This window comes from Rhea americana, unplaced genomic scaffold, assembly GCF_003343005.1.
Source record: "Rhea americana isolate MKP2758 unplaced genomic scaffold, rheAme1 scaffold_30, whole genome shotgun sequence".
Classification (NCBI taxonomy): Eukaryota; Metazoa; Chordata; class Aves; order Rheiformes; family Rheidae; genus Rhea; species Rhea americana.
Genome location: NW_028186424.1, coordinates 6218080 through 6236165, shown reverse-complemented (window position 1 = coordinate 6236165; position 18086 = coordinate 6218080). Strand labels below are relative to the sequence as shown.

Genomic DNA, 18086 nt, shown 5'->3' with positions numbered 1-18086 from the left:
AAAACCAATTCTCTGACTTCTGAGGTGTTCACCTGAGCATCTTTTATAAAATTGTGTCAAATGAAGAATATGGGGGGGGGGGAGAAAGTATGTAAATTCTTATGTTCTGTGGAATTTTTCCTGTTGATCAGATGAGCGTTTGTCAGGGTTGAGCAATCTTAGGTACGGTTTCAGTGACTTTTTACTTTAATGAATCCGTAACATGCAGAAAGAAAAAAATCTATGGACAGCAGTATTGTGATTAAGGAACAGTGTCTTATTTTGACGAAGCTTAATGCGAATTTCCCTGCTTTTGACCTGAACATTTTATGATAAATTATCAAATGGAAACAAATTCTTGCACTACGTAGGCTCTCTTGAAAATAGTATTTTTTATTTTGGAAATGCTGGAACAATCTTAACCATAGTAATAAAAAAAAAAAGAAAGAAAGAAAGAAAGAAAAGAAAAATGACACTCATAGATTGTGAACTTGAAAGAAGCATCTGAGGCTTAAAATTCTGGAGTGTTTATTCTCAAATTTATATACTTAACGTTTTAATTTGACCAGTTTAGACAAAGCATAGTAAGGATAATTTAAGTGTTTTATTTTCATATAGAGCTCCCCTTTTTCATATGCTGAGTTTGGGTTGGATAAGTGGGATGCTGGAATACTGTATACTTTAATTATTCTCATTTGTTTATGGGTTTGTACCCTGTGCTGTAAATGAGTTTTTAAAAAATACTAAAATGGGGATAGCTTAACTACATTATCATTCAGATATTTGTAAAGACACTTTTCTTTTTAATAACACAAATCCAGAAGTAACTGCCAGTTTTATCCAACCACTCATAAATTAGGAGTTTTTTTATTTTTTCATATTTTTTTTTGTGACAGAGGGAGACAAGCAATGACAAAACAGCAAAAACAAACTCTACTAAGGTCACAGAAACCTCCTCTTCACAAAAGAACCAGTCAGGTAATGTGGTCAGAATAAGTTTTAATGTAATTTTTCAGTTAAATAATTTTAAAATAAACAGGTTGTCTGAGGCAGCTGGATAAATTTTGTTGAAGCAATAAGTTACAGCCATTAAGCCACAGGTGGGGAGGGGGGGGGGTTGTACCCTCTTCCATCACTACCACCATTTTGCAACATTACTTGGTGGAAATTGTGTATTGCTGATTTAGAGCAGCAGTTCATAAGTTCACCGTTTGATGGCACCAAATTAAAGCTATTGCCCAGTGGTCTTGGAGAGCGGTGATACAAATCCTACTGCTCAAATTTGCCATTGTTCGTTTGTCCTATAAAACAAGCACAGTGACCATCAAACGATGTGATCCATGGTTACCATGTGATCTTCATCCTTTTAAATGATGCTTGATGGGAGGCAGTGTGGAGTGTGAGAGGGAATTCTAAATAATTTTGTTCCAAAATTCAAGTCAGCCTTACTAATGATGCTCAGTTTAAGGTAACTTCTGTAAGAGCACGTTGTCTTTAGGTATTGTAATGAAATGCCAAAGATGAGTAAGCTTCAGAAAGTTCTGAGCAATGTAGAAGTGGTGACATGCCATAGGTAATGCCTGGTACCTGGTTCCTGTATATAACCCTTCTGTTATCAAAGTGTTAGTACTACTAAGACTGTGATGAGCTCACACAGGCCTTCTAGTGTTTATCTGAGATGGCGACTGTTACCTCTGCTATAAGGATGTCTTAAGTCAGAAGATACCTTGATTTTTAATAGCAATTAATAAAACAATTTGGGGAAAACATTTCTTAACCATTTGTAGCACGTTTTTGTTTAATAGAAACCTCTTTACTTTTAAAACCAATCCAAAACACGTGGTTTCAGAAACTTATTTCGTGTTCTCTCAGGCTTATGTAGGTGCCCAGAAGACCTGCCTAAATCATTCCTTCCTTTATCTGAAGGAATATTTTAAATGGCTTCAGGGAGATAACATTTTAAAGTTCCAAACTTCACTTTGTAAACCAAAATTATTTTACAGCAACGAAAAGTCTGTCTGATGCATGTAAACCTCTGAAGAAGCGAAATCGGGCTTCAGCAGCAGAATCTTCAACTCTTGCTTTTAGCAAGAGTTCATCTCCTTCAGCTTCCTTAACTGAGAATGAGGTAAAAAAAAAGTGGTGTTTGCACACAGCCATTTAATTACAGAAATTTTCAGGCGTTAATCTTTTTGTTTAAAAGCAAAAAACAAAGGCGAATTCTCTAACGTTGGTGCTCTAGACAAGTTACAGTTCTGGCCTCTGTGAAACCTGTTAATGTGTGCATTACAAATTCATTTATTGTAACAAGAACGTCTGATTTGGAGGCGTCAAGATATTATTGTGGTTTTTAATGTATTTACCTACAAAGTTTTAGAATTGTAACCTTCTATTAGAGGCAAAGTAAAATGCCGGTGTGTTCTGTATTTTCTTCTACAGACTTTATGTAAGTGTACTACATTAGTTACATTATGTAACTCAATATTGTCATGTTGCCATAGCTTTTATATTGAAGCAAGTTTCCTAATCCTGTGTTTTATCTAGAACTGGACATTTYTCTGAGCAGAGCCCCTTTAAGCTCAACTTAGTTTTCAGACTGTTTAAGTGCTATTTCTCTGTGATGCAAATAGCTTCATCGCCAGTGGAGTTAAACAGGCAGTGAAGGATGTATCTTTTTGATACTTACTAATCATAGTCTTAGCTCTGCGTATTTGGTACTGTAATTCTCCTCAATTGACATACAATAAATGAAAAGTATATACCAGAAGTGTATTCATACAATCAATTAAACCATTCTCCAAGTCGAGTGTATTATGAAAACCGATCGGCCAAAGAGTGGCAGCATGAGGATGAAGTATGCATGCTGTTTTGCAGGTGGATTCAAAAATCTAGTTAGTAGAATTTAGTAGAATATCCATAGGCTTCAAGCAGTTTGTATTACAGAAGTTGTAGAGAAAATGTTCTCTTGCTAACACAACAGTAGGGCTTCCAGCAATCCTATAGATTTTCATCTCCCCTGTCTAACAAAAGCTTAGACACTATAATGAATGCAGTTAAAATATCTAGACTATGTTCATTAGATGATTTTTCCTTAAAAAAAAAAAAGGCATGTTAATGGCTGTGTATCTTACTGTGACTTTAAAACTATATTAAACAACATGCTAAATTTTTCCTCCAGTGCCCCCAGAAAAAACAGACAAGACTAGCCCCATAGGAAATATTTTCTAGAGCAGTAGTCAAGTAATGTAATACTTGTTCTCATTTTATTTTCTCTACTGAGATACTCCTGTCTATTGACTTACCAGCTTCTGCTACTGAGTCTTGCAGTCTAATGGCTATGTCTGGGACCATCTGTTAAGCCAGATCCATTTAAGGAAGTTGCTGTCCTTTTGACTGGAAATGTACATCTCTGAATGTTGTAATCTCAGGAGAAAAACTCTTTTACTCCTAAATATCATGTTTTAAAACACAAAATCTCCAGAAATCTCTTTATAAAATGCTAACTTTTTGTAGGACATTAGATTGTGATGTAACTGTTCACATAAAATATTATATAATATATATATATAGCTGAGCTGGAAATTATAAAACTGAGCTCTTAATTTACTCAGCTACTGCTAAACAGCAAAAAGTACAAGAAGGAAGGAGGAACACCGGTGTATATACTGCTCACAAAACACAGATGTACAAATTAGGAGTGAATTAACTGTTTTAAGGGTTTAAAAGGTTTTAAAATACCAATACTTCTGATCAACATAGCAGAAAATACACCCTGTCAAACAACAGATTTTGGCGGGGGGAATAGTTTGCAGTAAGCTGGATCCTTAGATAATTTAAAGCTGCGCTGATTTGAACTTCTACCATCTAAGGGTTGGACCCAGTGTTTTCCATGGTATTAGATGTATACCTTTATATACTAGWTATATACCTTTAACTAAAGCAAGAGAGGCACGTGTTTCTGAACTTACTCATTAGTGATTCATCCTACAAAACAAGGAAAGATAAAAATAAACTTTTGATCTTTTTGAGTGGCTTTAAAACCTTTTTTTCCCTTTTGTAATGTTATTTAGCAATTGTATAAATAGCTAAGCATGTGTGTGGCCTGAGAGTGTTCCTCCAGAGAGATACCTTCTCCAGAGTGATGAGGGAAAAGTTTGAAAAAAATAGAGATGCAGTGATGAAGCAGTCTTGCTTAGTCAATTGAATAGGATGCAGTTCTTAACGTTAGATACACTTGATAATTCACTTCTATACTTCTGTGTTCGCTATTGTAAGTGTTGACTTAGATGCTATCTTAACAAAGATTTGGGGGATTAAAAAAAAAAAACTGCATATCCCACCAGCACATACACCTCCACAAGCAATAGCAAGTGGGTTCTGGCCGTTTGCTGCTTTAATTTCACRTTACATGTGGACAGCTGCTTCCAAAATGGAACTCAGATATTAACTGTTACTTGTCAATGATTGTTGCTAGTTGCACACAGCTACTCTTAAATGTCAGTTCATTGGAACTGAGTTTTAGGAAAGATGTGTTCAATAGGAAGGGTGTATTCAATTTTTCCTTATTTGAAAGATTCATCTAATATGATAAAATTTTCAGAATTCGGGATGCTTTCTGTTCTTATTGGGGGCTTTATTTTGATGGAGTTTGCTTGAAATATGAAAAAATGAGGCCAAATTTTCAGCCAGTAAATGACTTTGAGTATCTAGCTTGTGGGAGGGAGAGAAGAGGGGAGGTCTTCTGCCTTAAGGACAAACATTTGCAGACTTGGGCTCTTTCAGGTGTTTTAAGATGGACGGACAGAATCAGTAGTGTTTTTTTTTTTTTTTTAAGTCAGTAGGCAAAACTGTAGTATCTTAATTCTTATTCAGTAGTTAAATGAATAAATTCCATACTTGCATTTAATCATGAGACAAAATAGTTAATTTTACATGTAGACACTTAACATTAGTAATGCTTTCCTCCAAAACCATCTGTTAAATAGTATTTTGTTTAAAATCTAGTTCTTCATGAGCAAGTGCTAGGTTTTAAGTGTGAGAAAGATGCTCAGCACTTCCAAGTCTGAATAGTTTATTGCCTATWTAAGGCATAGGGTATAACCCTCTAAAGTCTTGTGGTATTTTTGAGAAGAGATGCAGGTGGTGTATTCTCATTTTGGAAGATAAACCAGTGGTTTCTTTTTTCTTTTTTTTCTTAACCTTCTGCCTCCATGCTCCCCTTCTTCCTCCAATAATGTAGTAGGTGCCAGTAGAGTGTAACAAGTATTTTTAATAAACATAAAAGACTTTGCATTACCATTACTGATGGATTATTGGCACACTTTTTGTGTTTGCATGAGATATATCTGCTTTAGCTTTTCAGTCAATTTTGCGGTTATTGGCTGACTTCATTAATTTGGATGGATTTGTTGATAGCAGATAAGTGTCATAATATCCTGCAGGGTCTAGATACTACTTCTGAACTTTGTCAAAGAAATTGTAATTTTTTTAAGAGAGGACAAAATAAAGAACATGTAATAATCTAAATTCTTAGCTAGTCTGTCATTCATCATACCTACATGAAATATGAGTTGCCAGCAGATGGCAGTTTAAAGAAGCCTGTGAAAGATTTTAAAGGTACTGCTTCTAACATTTATATCTTCCACAGAGGGATTTTTTTATTTCTTTCTCTAACATCCAGTGTCCAACTCGTTTGCTGGTTATAGCTACAACTTCTCACATTTCCAAAGCCTAAAAATAGCTTAAAGTTTGGTTGGTTTTATGCATACTAAACAATATTTTTCTCATTATCAATTTGAGGCAGACTTGTTAATAGCTGCATTTTTAAAGGATGTTAGCATGTATACATGACGGAAAAAACATACAAGTCTCAAAAGGTAAGATAATTTGATCAAGAAGGCAGTCATAATTAGACGTGTAGAACTTGTAACTGAAAAGTACATCAGCTCCATTATTGGCACTGGAGTCTAGTTGCCTTACTGTATACACCTAAAATCTTCCAGATGCACTTCCTAAAGGTAAAAATAACTGTCTTTGAGATCCTAAGAACAGGAAGGAAGAAGGAAATTCACAATATTTTAAAGAAACTACGGCCCTAAGAGAAAAAAAAATTAGCCGACCTCGCAGTTTGTGAAACAAAACCAGTGTGCTTCTAGCACTTCATTTTAGCTTCCTTCAAAGATAATTTTCTCTACAAAACAACACTTAAGAATAATTTAATATACAGTGTCACTTTAAATACTCTGTGACTTMTCAGCCAGTTGTTTTTTGTATTTGTTCCTGTTTGCCTTACAGATTTCTCTCTCATTTATACCACTGATAAGCAGTCAGGAGTATGTTTTTGTGGAACATTGCAAGTAGTTGGACTTATTTCTTATTAAACCTCTGCTAAAACCTCTAATAATTGAAATGACCTACATTGCCCACCAGATCATATTGTTTTGTTATGATGTTTCCACTCTCACATTGAAAAAACCTTCTAGGCTTGAATCTTGTTCTTTGGCAGCACGTTCTGTGTAGAAAATTAAGTTTCTTATGTAATTTTTTTCATCTTGTGTATTACTTAGGCTTCAGAATGCAGAGATTCTGTTTACTGAATGTTTACATAATGTAGATTTTTATTCCACATCCCGTACCAAAGTATCATGAGTATCTGTAGGCAATTTTATAATGTTTAAAAATGTTCTCAGTTATAATCAACTTTCCAGGCAAATTCAGAAATGCATAATATCCTTATCTGAAACGTCTTAACTACTGCTAATAATAAAAATGAAACTTGTCCCAGGCCGTCTTTTTGCTCTTACAGTACTGTGTACACTTGTGGCACCGCATACTTAAGGAATTTATCTAGTCTAGCAGTTTGGGCCAAAATATCATTCTTCAGTTCAGGAATTCTTATACTGAAATAAAGGAAATGTTAACTGTAACTCAATTGACTCTGTCAGTTTTTCTGTCTCCGTGTGGGTGCACAAGAGATTCTTTTGAATACAGTCTGGTCTGTTGTTTGTATGTTGCTTAATGACCCATCCTTACGTAAGCTGTACTTAGATTAAAAAAAAAAAAAAACACCCAAACCAAAAAAAAAAACCCTCCAGTAGTTGCTTTATTTTGTTAATACGAAAAAATTGCAGTTCCTCTGTAGGAAAGGACTGGCGAGTTTGCTGCTCAGAACGCGCATCCCCCCGTCTTTCTGTAGAAAGCTCTTCCTCAGACCAGACCGCTTCCTGGGTTATTGTGGTACAGAAATCGCTGACTCCAAAGTCACTTCAGGAAGTCTGAGCTTGTTGTCGCGTCCTTAGTTTTAAGAATAGTGGAGCTTACTAGCCGCCAGCATTTAGAAGTCACGAAACGTGCTTCTAAAATGCTTTTAAAAAGATGCAACCTGTCCATAAAAAGATAGCGGGTGACTTGAGAGATGATGCAACTTAAGCCAGCAGAGTATCTTGAAACAACTCAAAGGATGACACGTTATTTTTTGGTTTGTGAGCCCTTTCTCAGGAATCCTRCTGAATGGATTTTGCTTACCAAACAAAAAAGCAGAAGCAAATAATAATTTTCTATCATGCTCTGTTTTCATTTTTATATACCCTTGATTCTAAAATAAGTATACATAGTGGGTTTGTTTCTGTTTGTTCTACAGCAGGGATTATAAAACAAGAGGTGCTTGGGTAAAGCAATGGGAAGCGGGAGGATTAACTTTTTAGCTCTGGAAAAAAAGAAAAAAACAAAACTCTTTGATTGCTTCTATAACAGGATAAGCACAACCTGGCAGAAGGGCAACGTTGTCTTGATTATGTTTAAGGTCAAAGTTTGTACTCCTAATGATTAAGTGCTATTAAACAAGCACATTAATAGAGGTAATGCAAGAAGTGTTTTTACAAGACTGAGTTAATAAAGTGTTCAGAGGAAGAATGTACATGTTTTAATGAAAATTGCAGTTTGGTAGCTAGAAAGATCTGAGAAGGTATGTGACTGGTGGAGTGGTAACTATTGGAGCCCGTTCTAGTGTGTGCATCATAGATGGAAAACATAGTAAAAATGTTAGCAATTTTTTTTACTTTAAATTTTCAAATTTATTTTGAACCTTCATATGCCAGAGAGGGAAAGCTTACCTGAATTGGCTGTAGGAGAGGAGAATTCATAGCAAGTCCAGTGAGCACAGAGTGCTTGAATCTTTTTCACTTAATGGACAGTATTTGAAACTTGCCTGTGCTTCTTAAGGCATYTATTTTTGCCTTAACAAACATTGATATTCTAGCCCTTTAAAAGCCAGGAGGTGGTTTTGGGGTGAACAGGGAGAAAACAACCTTAAATGTAACCAGTGAGCCAGCAAAGATGACTTTATACATTGTCATTTAAAAATGAGTAAAAACTAAATCCTAAACTTGGAACAAAAGCATGTCTAATGGCTGGATAAACAGCTGATTAAGAGCCAGCCTTGAAAAGCAGAACGGTTGGATTTCGTGTTCTTACTATTGAAACATTTATTACTATTATTTTTTTAATTCTTGGGCTGCAATTTGGATATAAGGATTTTTTTCTCAAGTGGTTGGGGAGTGGATGGAGCGGGTGTGCCCATAACTTTTTTTTATTTCATCCTCACCCATTTTTTTTGAAACAGAGTTGTGTGACTTTTTAAATTCCAGCCTATACTTTCTTATATTGTGTATGAGTATGATTGGATGCAAACTGGGAGTATGTCAGTACTTGTCATTCTTCTTATATGTGAAATTTCAACCATCCAGATGTGAAACCTATGTTACCATTTGCAGCGTTCATCCACATGATTCTAGAAATAAGCAAAGCTGAGCTTACCGGCCAGCTTGTATCCAACTTTTCAAATAATAATAATAATAATAAAAAGGGGGGAGGGGAGGGGAAAAGGGGAATGAGGGGTGGAGAAGGGAAGAAAAAAGCCAGAGGGAATGAAGAATTGGCTTGCATTTCTGCTGAGGCGTGTGGCTGAAACTGGAATCAGGTACCTGGTTGCAAAGAATACTTAAGATTTTTTTTGTTGCTCTTGTAGAGTTGAAYTCGGCATTCAGATGGCTTACTGAATGGTGTATGAGATGTTTCAGTATGTTACTGTTTATGCTTTCACTTCTTAACACCGTTACTGGTGGTGAACTATGCTGTTAACTGAAAATCACAGCATTGCAGCTGGGGGAAGTCTTGTAATAAGAGAAAAAAATGAAAAACGGTTTTTGTACACGGATGTTTTTGTCAAATCATCTTCCTACCCCAAAAAGTCTTTCCAGAGAGCTTCAATCAAAAGACAAAATTAAGAACATAAACATACAAAAATTACAAAATACACAGCCTGCCCAGGTCACTTCCCTTTAATGTTTGGTATCTGAAGTCTTATTTTCAATGTGCAGAGATGCACGTATTTCTTACTCCTTGCTTAGCCTGCTCAGCAGCTTTCATTAAAAAAGAACTCTTACCTATTTAGCCTGCCTTGAGGAGACTGTCCTGCACACATTGTCCGTGCATCTGTATGCACATTGTATATCCTTTTTGCACAAATGTATCAGGGTGAGGTAGTTCAGGAAGCRGTAGAAAATCTTGCCCTAATAGTTAGAGATTAAACAGTTATCTAGTATTATTATGGAACAAAATTCAGTTGCTGTGTAGTCTAGCTTAGTACATCAAATATTGCAACACATAAAGCATTGTTATTTGGTAGTGAATTAATGCTGAAGATTGCTTTTACAAGCATCTTTGAATAGTCTTTCTAAAAGTAGATCTGTGTTTGAAAGAATCCATTAAATACTATTTTTGGTTATTGTGAACAAGCAATTTTAATGGCATGAAAGGCTTAATTCAAAGCCAGACTTTGAAGATAGTCTTAATCTGCTTGTTCCTGTACCATTGTAAGCCTGTGTACCTAATACCAAAAAAAAAGTTGCAGTAGTGTGAGATACATGATACTGTGAGGTTACTAAATCTAATTTTAAAAAATCARTGATATGTTGCCACCATTTGTATTTTTCCATTGCTAAAACATGGAGTGAAATGTAATACTAAACCCAAAGAATGTATAGAGATGCCTCAAAATCCTATCTCAATAGTAAATGTTTTTCCAATCACAGAGCTGTAGTGAATTTGTAGAAATGCAGTCACAATTCCTTACATGTTCTTTTCAAGTCATTTTTGTTGCCTATTTGAGTAGTGTTTAGTAACTCATATGCCTGAGAGGGGAAGGATGCTATGAGGATCTGAAGGTGGATTTGTCACTTTTGCAAGCAGCTGTGTTCCAAACCTCATTAATCCCTGAATTAAGTTGTGATGCAGCCAAAATCCTGTTGGTTTCAGTTAGGCTAGATCCCCCCCTCCCCCTTCTCTTGTATGTATACACAAAGGCGGTTTCCAGTTGGGGGGGGCGGAAATCTGAAATATCAACTGGTTGCTCACTGTCTAGTCCRTGCAGTGCGATATGAAAGCTTTCAAAGGCCATTACTGTAAAAATACTTCTGAAGTTTCCTAATTCAAGGAAATAGGAAGAAAAGCCTGCCTGATTTACCAAATAAAACGTTTTATGGTGCTTGTGATGATACATCAGACTAACTTCGGCAGAACAGCAATGTCTTCTAGGTATTTTTTTTTTTTTAACATTGCTAATTATTAACAAGAAATGCAGGTGACTGTAGGGTTTGGTGTGATTACATTGCACAGACTCATCGGTTGCTGTCAGTTGGAAATGAACAGCTTTGCCTTTCCTTCCCCCTGTGTTTGCACTCTTAAAAATACCATGTGCCTTTATGGAAAATAAGGAATTACTCCAAATGTGAAATAGCACAAGATACCGAATTAGCGATAGCTACAAATTACTAAATAACAGGTTTTGCCACCGATCTGAGCGTTGGTTACTTTAAACCTTGGCCTAAATATCACAGGAGTTAATTGCATGCAGTTTACCTCGCTAAAAAGATCATATTACAAAAATAAGGACAAGACAGGCTCTGGCATGATTGCAAGGGAGAGATTTACGTTTGTATCTCAAAAGCAATTTAAAAAAAAAAAAAGGCCAGGAAAGACCGGTACCGATTTTTATGGAATGCTGTGATTTCTGCCGTGAGCTATTAGGTCATTYGTTGCGTATCGTATTACACGTGTTCGCAGACCACAAAGCTGTTAGGTTTAATTTTAGAGGTGGTTGTGTTTTTGTTTACGTGTGGACTGTTTCCCAAAGACCATATTGTACATCCTCTCTAGTGTTTGTTCTTTCTTTCTTTTTTTTCTTTTTTTCTTTTTTTTTTGAATCAAAGATACTTTTATTGTGGCACTCGRCGGTTTCCTCGGTGAGTCCAAGCCCTTTCTGCGCTGTTGCAGGTTGCTTAGGGCACRAACGCGGTTCTCGCAGCCCGTTCTCTCGTGGCAAGCTGTACGTGCCATTGAGTTGCAGAGTCCTCTCTGAGACCTGATAGACGAAGATTTTTCTCCCTCAGCCTCTTCTAAGCAGGCCTGGGATGGACAGGCCGTTTTACTGCCGTGATATTTGCTTCCTCTTTCCCTGGAGTCTGGTTGTTTATTCTAGCTTTCGGCACCGATAGAGATTACCCAGAAAGGCGGTTAGAGAGGATGGAGTCCCTTCCCGAAGGGAGGTGGCCGCTAGAGAGACCTCCGCGTCTGGGTGGTGAAGAACACAAGATGAGGCTCAGGCTCTGGACCGTCCTCCAGAAGCGTTCCCTTTCCGAATTAAAGGGGGGCTCTGCTTGCCTCCCCTTTTTTTAGCCTCCTAAAATAAACCAGTGTGAAAACACTCTTAGCTGGTGATGGGGTGCGTGYGAGTTCTGCGTGGTTCGCGTGTAACGTGGCGCTCGGATGTGATTGCTGAACCTCTGATACGGGTAACAGCGAAGCAGTGATTAGTTCAGTAGCAGCAGCCTGCGTGAGGCAGTAAAAATACAACAGTGACCTTGGTACGAATGTGTGAAGCGTTAGGAGTTAGGGCAGTCAGTGAGCAGAGCTCGTCTGCTCGGTGTGTGTTAGTAGAGTGGTTGATCTGTGAAGAGTGAGGTTCCTGCTGGTGGTGGAGGAGAGCCTTAGTCTTGCTGAGAGGTGCTTTGGGTCTGGTAGCTGTATAGTTGATTCGCTATAGTGGTCTTGTCGGTGCTGTGTGTGTTGGTGTGAAATCTGGCATTAATCTCGAGGCTGCTGTAAATCGCCACGTGTCTTACCTAGGCTGGCAGGATTTGGGGCTGCGGTTGTGGTGGCGAGGCCAGGTCCGAGTCTTTGCGCTGCTCTCTTCCCTGGCCCGGTACCTGTCTGGTTTAAATGAACGCCGTTTGCATCGAGTCTAAGATGGTAACGTTTCCGTTCTGTGGGAAGGTGGTTTTCAGGCTGTGGCTCACGGCTGTCTGAGATTTTGGGATCCGTCTCTAACGGGCTTGGGAGAGGCTCTCATTTGTCAGCAGGGTCACCTTTCTATACAGAGGTCCACAACTTCATTTGAGCGTTTTTCTAAGTCCAACGAAAAGCTAGAAAACCATCGCTTTATAACAAACCGTACCCTGCTGTGACTTAACGTGTTTGTCCCGGGACTCGTCCCGTGTCTGCGCTCTGCTCTCAGAACTAGAGAGCTGGGGAACAAGTGTGGTGTCCCTAAGGGCAAGGCTGTGCATGGCGTAGCTCTTGCTGCAGCAAGGAGAGGACGATCTTAACCCTTCAGGCATGCCGCCCAGCGGGGCGGTTCTCGGGGTTGTAGGGAGACCTTTTGTTGGAGGGAGGCAACCTTGCTGCCGGMTTAGCACAGACTGTGGTCCTCTCGGTTATACCATAAAGCTTAGGTTTCTCTAAAGAAAATAAACAGCTCTAAGTGGGCCCAGGTTCCACCCCCTGAAAACAGCTAGTTTGGGCTAGTTGTACCAGGAATATAATGAGGCATTAAAAAAAAAAAAAAAAAAAAAAAAAAGAGTAGTGCACTGCTCACACTAATTAGTGTTGCTGTGGGAATAATTTAAACAGAAATAAGCATGTGTGTGAGTTCATTTAAGCTATCATGGAAAGCAGTTTTGTTTTGGGTTTTTTTTTTCCCCCACCTCTGATGCTACCTTTCTTAATCTGCTGCTTCTCAGCAAATGGCCGTTCCTCGCAACGCGCTCAGGTTGCCTTTGCAGTTTACTGTTTCACAGCTCCTTCCAGATGCCAGAGATTTCCTGATGTCTGAAGAAAGCAGTCGCTTTATGTGCAGTTTTTTAACCCTCTGAACGCTGATGCTCCTAAAATAGTCGGACAGAGTTATTGGATCCCTTCAATTACAAAGATACCCGCAGGGGAAGTGTATATACAAATCACTTTGCTAGTGTGTGTTTGCACAGAAGAAATGCATTTAAATCTTTGGAAATAAACTGACAGAAAAACATTCATAAGAGCCAATTTACAGAGTAGTTTAAACGTTATCAAAGAAAGCAAATGTTAAATGGAGGAAAGCAAACTAACTGGCAACAATAGTGCAGAGTTACCAATTGATAACAGTGTTTTCAATGAGATTTTATAAAAGCTAGTTAACAGTAAGCCCCATGTGCCTTTGTATTTTTATGTCTAGTTTCAAAATAAATTATTTTGAAATGAATTTGCAAATGACGCGGAGATTGGTTGATGGGGCAAATGCACGTAGCCATCGCCATTGCTTATTAAGCTGGGCCATTTTTAATAAAATGTGTTTTATTGTAGATTAACATAGGAGATATATTAAAATCTAAAAACAGAATAGAAATTATCTGTATCCTGACAAACAGCTATTGCGAAAATACTGTCTTGACAATTAGTTCCAATGCTGTATTGAGAAGACTTAAGGAGTTCCCAAACAAGTGAGAAGTAGTGGAGAGTAGTATGTTGATTTTACTTCTGGATATTGTATTTACGAGACTTGTAATAGAATATTGCCTCCATTTCTCGTGCACAGCTTTTCAACAGTCTTTTTAAAACACAGGAAAGCTTTAGAGAAAACCTCCAAAATTCTCTTAGGGCTGGAACAGATTCCTTAGTGAGAATATTGGACATCATTCTGGCTTACCAAAAAGGATTGAAATAGGCTTAATTGCAGCATGCTTCCACAGGAAGAAAATACCTGGTTCCAAAGGACTCTTTAATATAACTGAAATACATGGAGAAAGAATYGTCAACTGTGAGTTGCAGTTAAACAACTCAAAAGGGACATAAGACACAATTTTTGATGATATGTTTGAGTAAGGATTAGCACAAGCTTCAAGAGAAGTGACAGATTTCTTTTACAATTGCAAATTGTAATGCTCGCATGGAGAATGTGCTTTAGCCAAAAAGCAATTTATTGAGTTCAGTCTGGGGGCAACAGTATGGAATTCGATCTTCTGGTATAACAAGAGATAAGACTAATGGCTGAATTGCCCAGTCTGGCCCTAAATTCTCTTGAGCTGAAAAACCTCCCTATATTTTCTTTCTAAATGTATTTAAAAAAAAAAGTATATTATGGATAAAGTATATTATGGATACTTTTAAAAATCCTGTAACTTTTTAATACATCTGTATCTATGAGATGAAATTTATCCATCTTACGTGCTGTTTGTAGTTCAGTGTTAGCTGCAACGTTCCTTACCTACATTCAGAGAACCGCTTTTTCCCTTTTCCTTCTCCTCTGTATACTACTTCCCCTTTCTTGGAGAGTATTTGGGTCGGAGACTTTCATATACAACTTGAAATTTTACAAAATTTTTCTTTCTGAAATGACCTGTTACTGGCTAGGCATTTCTAGCTGACTATTACAAAACTGAGTATAAGAAAAATGCCGCATTACAAAGTTTAGATGTTTGGCTGCCATTGGGTTTGTGAAAATGACTGTTATATATAGTTCTTCTGATGAGACTTCTACAAGTGCAGACTTCCAGTTTTTAATTAGTTATTTTAAAGGTGGGAAAATAAAATCAAAGAAGTGCGTGTAAATCAGTTAGTTTGAATTGCGGTCTGCTTATTTCCTTCAGCTGATATTCTGTACAAAATTCGCCGTGCTCCTGTGAGTTTCTCTAACACGTATGTTTAATCTGCAGATCTCCGATGGTCAAGGGGATGAGCGGTCGGAGTCGCCCTATGAAAGTGCTGATGAAACGCAGACAGAGGTGTCTTTATCATCCAAAAAATCTGAGCGAGGAACAGGAACAAAAAAAGAATATGTGTGTCAGGTGAGAGATGTTAGCTGGAGCRGTCAGCTGTGATTTTTGAGGTTTGCTAGAAGAGGAGTGTGTGTGTGTGTATATACATATATATAAATAAAATGACAATAACAATATTAGGCCAGCAGCAAGTTTGTTATGTGTGTGACTCGTAGAAGAGATGCATCTTAGTGATGAGACCACAGTACGAGTAAATCAGAATTCTTCATGCCTGATTTTTTTTTTTTTCCCTTGACCTCAAATGAATCAATTAGCCTTTCTGCTTTAGTTTCCAGATCTGTAAAATGAGCATAATCTGTACCTCGGAGTAAGCGCATGACTGTTGCTAGGGAACTAGTTAAATGATTGAGGAGCTGCTTGCTTATCTGTTAATAAAGAGGAGGAAGCATAATACAGTAGGGGTTGTGATTCTGAGTGAGGCCCTGAGCGTAGCAGAGATTGAAATAATACTTGCGTTGGTGACARTGTTTATATGGCATGCTAATCAAAAGCAGAAAAACTTTCTCAAAACTGTTCTAGAAGAATTCTTACATTATGAAATGATAGTATGGTACATCTGTGCAGATCAGATTTGTTTGCGGTGGACTAGACAAGCAGTTATATTTTCGTTTCTTCTTGTGTACGGTGATAATGATTATATCTATATTTAAATGTTGGCTAATGACTTAAATACTGCCAGCACTGTTGTTCAGTTCATTTTTAGTTATGCATGTGTCATTGCTAACAGCTCAGACATGGAAGCATCTTTATGTGACCTAGATTAATTTTTCTTTTGCCAAATAAAAGGAAAATAAGCATGCTTTTTAACCCCACTTGGATGCATCAGCGTCTCAGGGAAAATTTATTAAAGCCTTTTTTTCTGTTTTTCTGTCAAATTGTGGTTCTAGGAGTGATATTTCTTGCCATTTAATGGTTCTGTTACCTGTTTTGACTGGAAACAAGGGCATGTGATGATGCTTGTAAAATTATCATTCTTTCACTTGTTAAATTTATTTCAACAACGGTAAAGAGATTTTGAGGAGAAATACATGAAAAGGAATAAAGAAAACAGTCTTTTCCACGTATGAACTTTTCTTTAACATTCAATGCCTTTGTGTTGTAAAAGCTTTGTGAAAAAACAGGTGATCTGCTACTGTGTGAAGGACTTTGCTATCGAGCTTTTCATGTAAGCTGCCTTGGGCTCTCTGGAAGACCAGCAGGAAAATTCATTTGTAGTGAATGTACATCAGGCAAGTTTGTCCCTTTCTATTAATAAAAAAAGTTGTAGTTTCCCCCTATTTTGGTCTAGGAAATCATCCTGAACAGATATGTATCTCTGAAGAAACCATGTTTATCCTCTGGTGCCTGACAGGGTGGGAGTTCATTACCATTATTTTTGCCATGTCTTAGAAGTTTTGTTCTGTTTTTAGTGTGAGGTCGTCTCTTGCAACTTAAGTGGTTTACTCTGAATTGCATTGCCTTAATAATTGTAGAATATTTGCTCATAGTATAGTTACAGATCTAAAGTCTGTCGCAAAGACCTGAGAAACCCTAGAAACAAGCAAAAGTAGCAAGTGCAACATTTTCAGTCCCTTTCCTTTTCTGTCCTTTGTGTGTCTCTATCAGTCCTACTTTTCCAATTAAAAGACTGCCTTATTGTTATTAATTTCATTTGTTTTTAATCCTGTAATAACTGCTTGGAAGTTCTTAATCTCAAAACATTACCTGTAAGATTTTGCATTCTTGCTCATAAGCTGAGTTCAGTACATGTGATCAACCTCCTTGGAAGAAGACTACTTCAGCATGAAGTAGTCCCAGGCAGTCCAGAGAGATGCTTGGAGAATGCTTGTGGACCTACACCAAATTTCAGTGTCGCAGACAACCATAATCCTGTTTTATTGCCTAAAAAAAATAAACTAAAAATCGGAGTTTTAGTCCTGACGTACTGAGGCTTATAAATAAGAATGTAAAAGCAGATCAGTGAGGCTTTGGGAGTTGTGCACAATTTAACTGCGACGATTTTTTGCATTGTAGTTTTAGTTTATTTACATCCGAAAAGATTATTGTTTAAAGGTCTTATAACCAAAGCGTTAAAGTAAATAGATTGCTACATCAAATAATAGAGTTTGATTTGGATTTTTTAAACAACAACAAAACAGAAGCCTACAAAAAAACCCACAGACGTGTTTTAAATACACAGGGTTGAGTGAAAATGAGTTACATGATGTGTATTACTTTTACCACTTAGGTGTGCATACCTGTTTTGTGTGTAAAGAGCGAAAGGCAGATGTGAAACGCTGTGTCGTATCCCACTGTGGAAAATTCTACCATGAAGCTTGTGTGAAAAAATTTCACCTTACTGTGTTTGAGAGCAGGGGTTTTCGATGTCCTCTCCACAGCTGCCTAAGCTGTCATGTTAGTAACCCTTCACATCCAAGAATTTCAAAAGGTAATTTCATTTTCACATTTTTATGACTTTATGTTATGCTAAGGTAAGGAATCTGTCTGTTTAGTTGCCTGTAGGTGCAGCTTTTCAGGTGTATGTATGCCATTGATTTGGAATTTTTTAAAATAAAATTGTTTAATTTTTAGTCAGCATAAGTATTTACCTTGTTTGTGTTTTTAATCAAATCATGTTAACTAGCATTCAGTTATAGTTAACCATGTTCTCTAGATTTCGTTCTCTGGTAAGAATTATTATATGATGATTAGTGAGAGAGAGGACAAGAGTTGAGGGCAAAAATTGTGAATATACGGATATTGTAGCAAGACTCCTTGAATTTGAAGTCATTTGATTCTGTGCATATTTTTAGCTTTGGAACATCTGTAGGCAAAAATCACGTCTGAAGCAAGCTTGTCTGTCCTGTTATGCATGGTTAAAGCCTTCACATGTAAATATTATAGTGCTTTAAACTCAATATAAGATTCTTCTTTACAAACCTATGTTAATTTGGTATTCTTGCTGGGGGTAAATATGCAGAA

General features: G+C 37.2%; 1 protein-coding gene across 3 annotated transcripts in view; it reads left to right on the top strand.

Moving 5' to 3' along the window:
* NSD2 (nuclear receptor binding SET domain protein 2) overlaps window positions 1–18086 on the top strand; it is a 71340-nt gene that overhangs the window by 40073 nt on the left and 13181 nt on the right. For 2 of the 3 annotated variants that reach the window (XM_085309663.1, XM_085309662.1), the window contains 5 exons: window positions 876–957; window positions 1983–2107; window positions 15003–15134; window positions 16231–16354; window positions 17353–17553. In XM_085309663.1, the coding sequence (XP_085165789.1) occupies window positions 876–957; window positions 1983–2107; window positions 15003–15134; window positions 16231–16354; window positions 17353–17553 (664 nt within the window). The remainder of the gene's footprint in view (window positions 1–875; window positions 958–1982; window positions 2108–15002; window positions 15135–16230; window positions 16355–17352; window positions 17554–18086) is intronic. The other variant, XM_085309664.1, reaches the window with a different exon arrangement.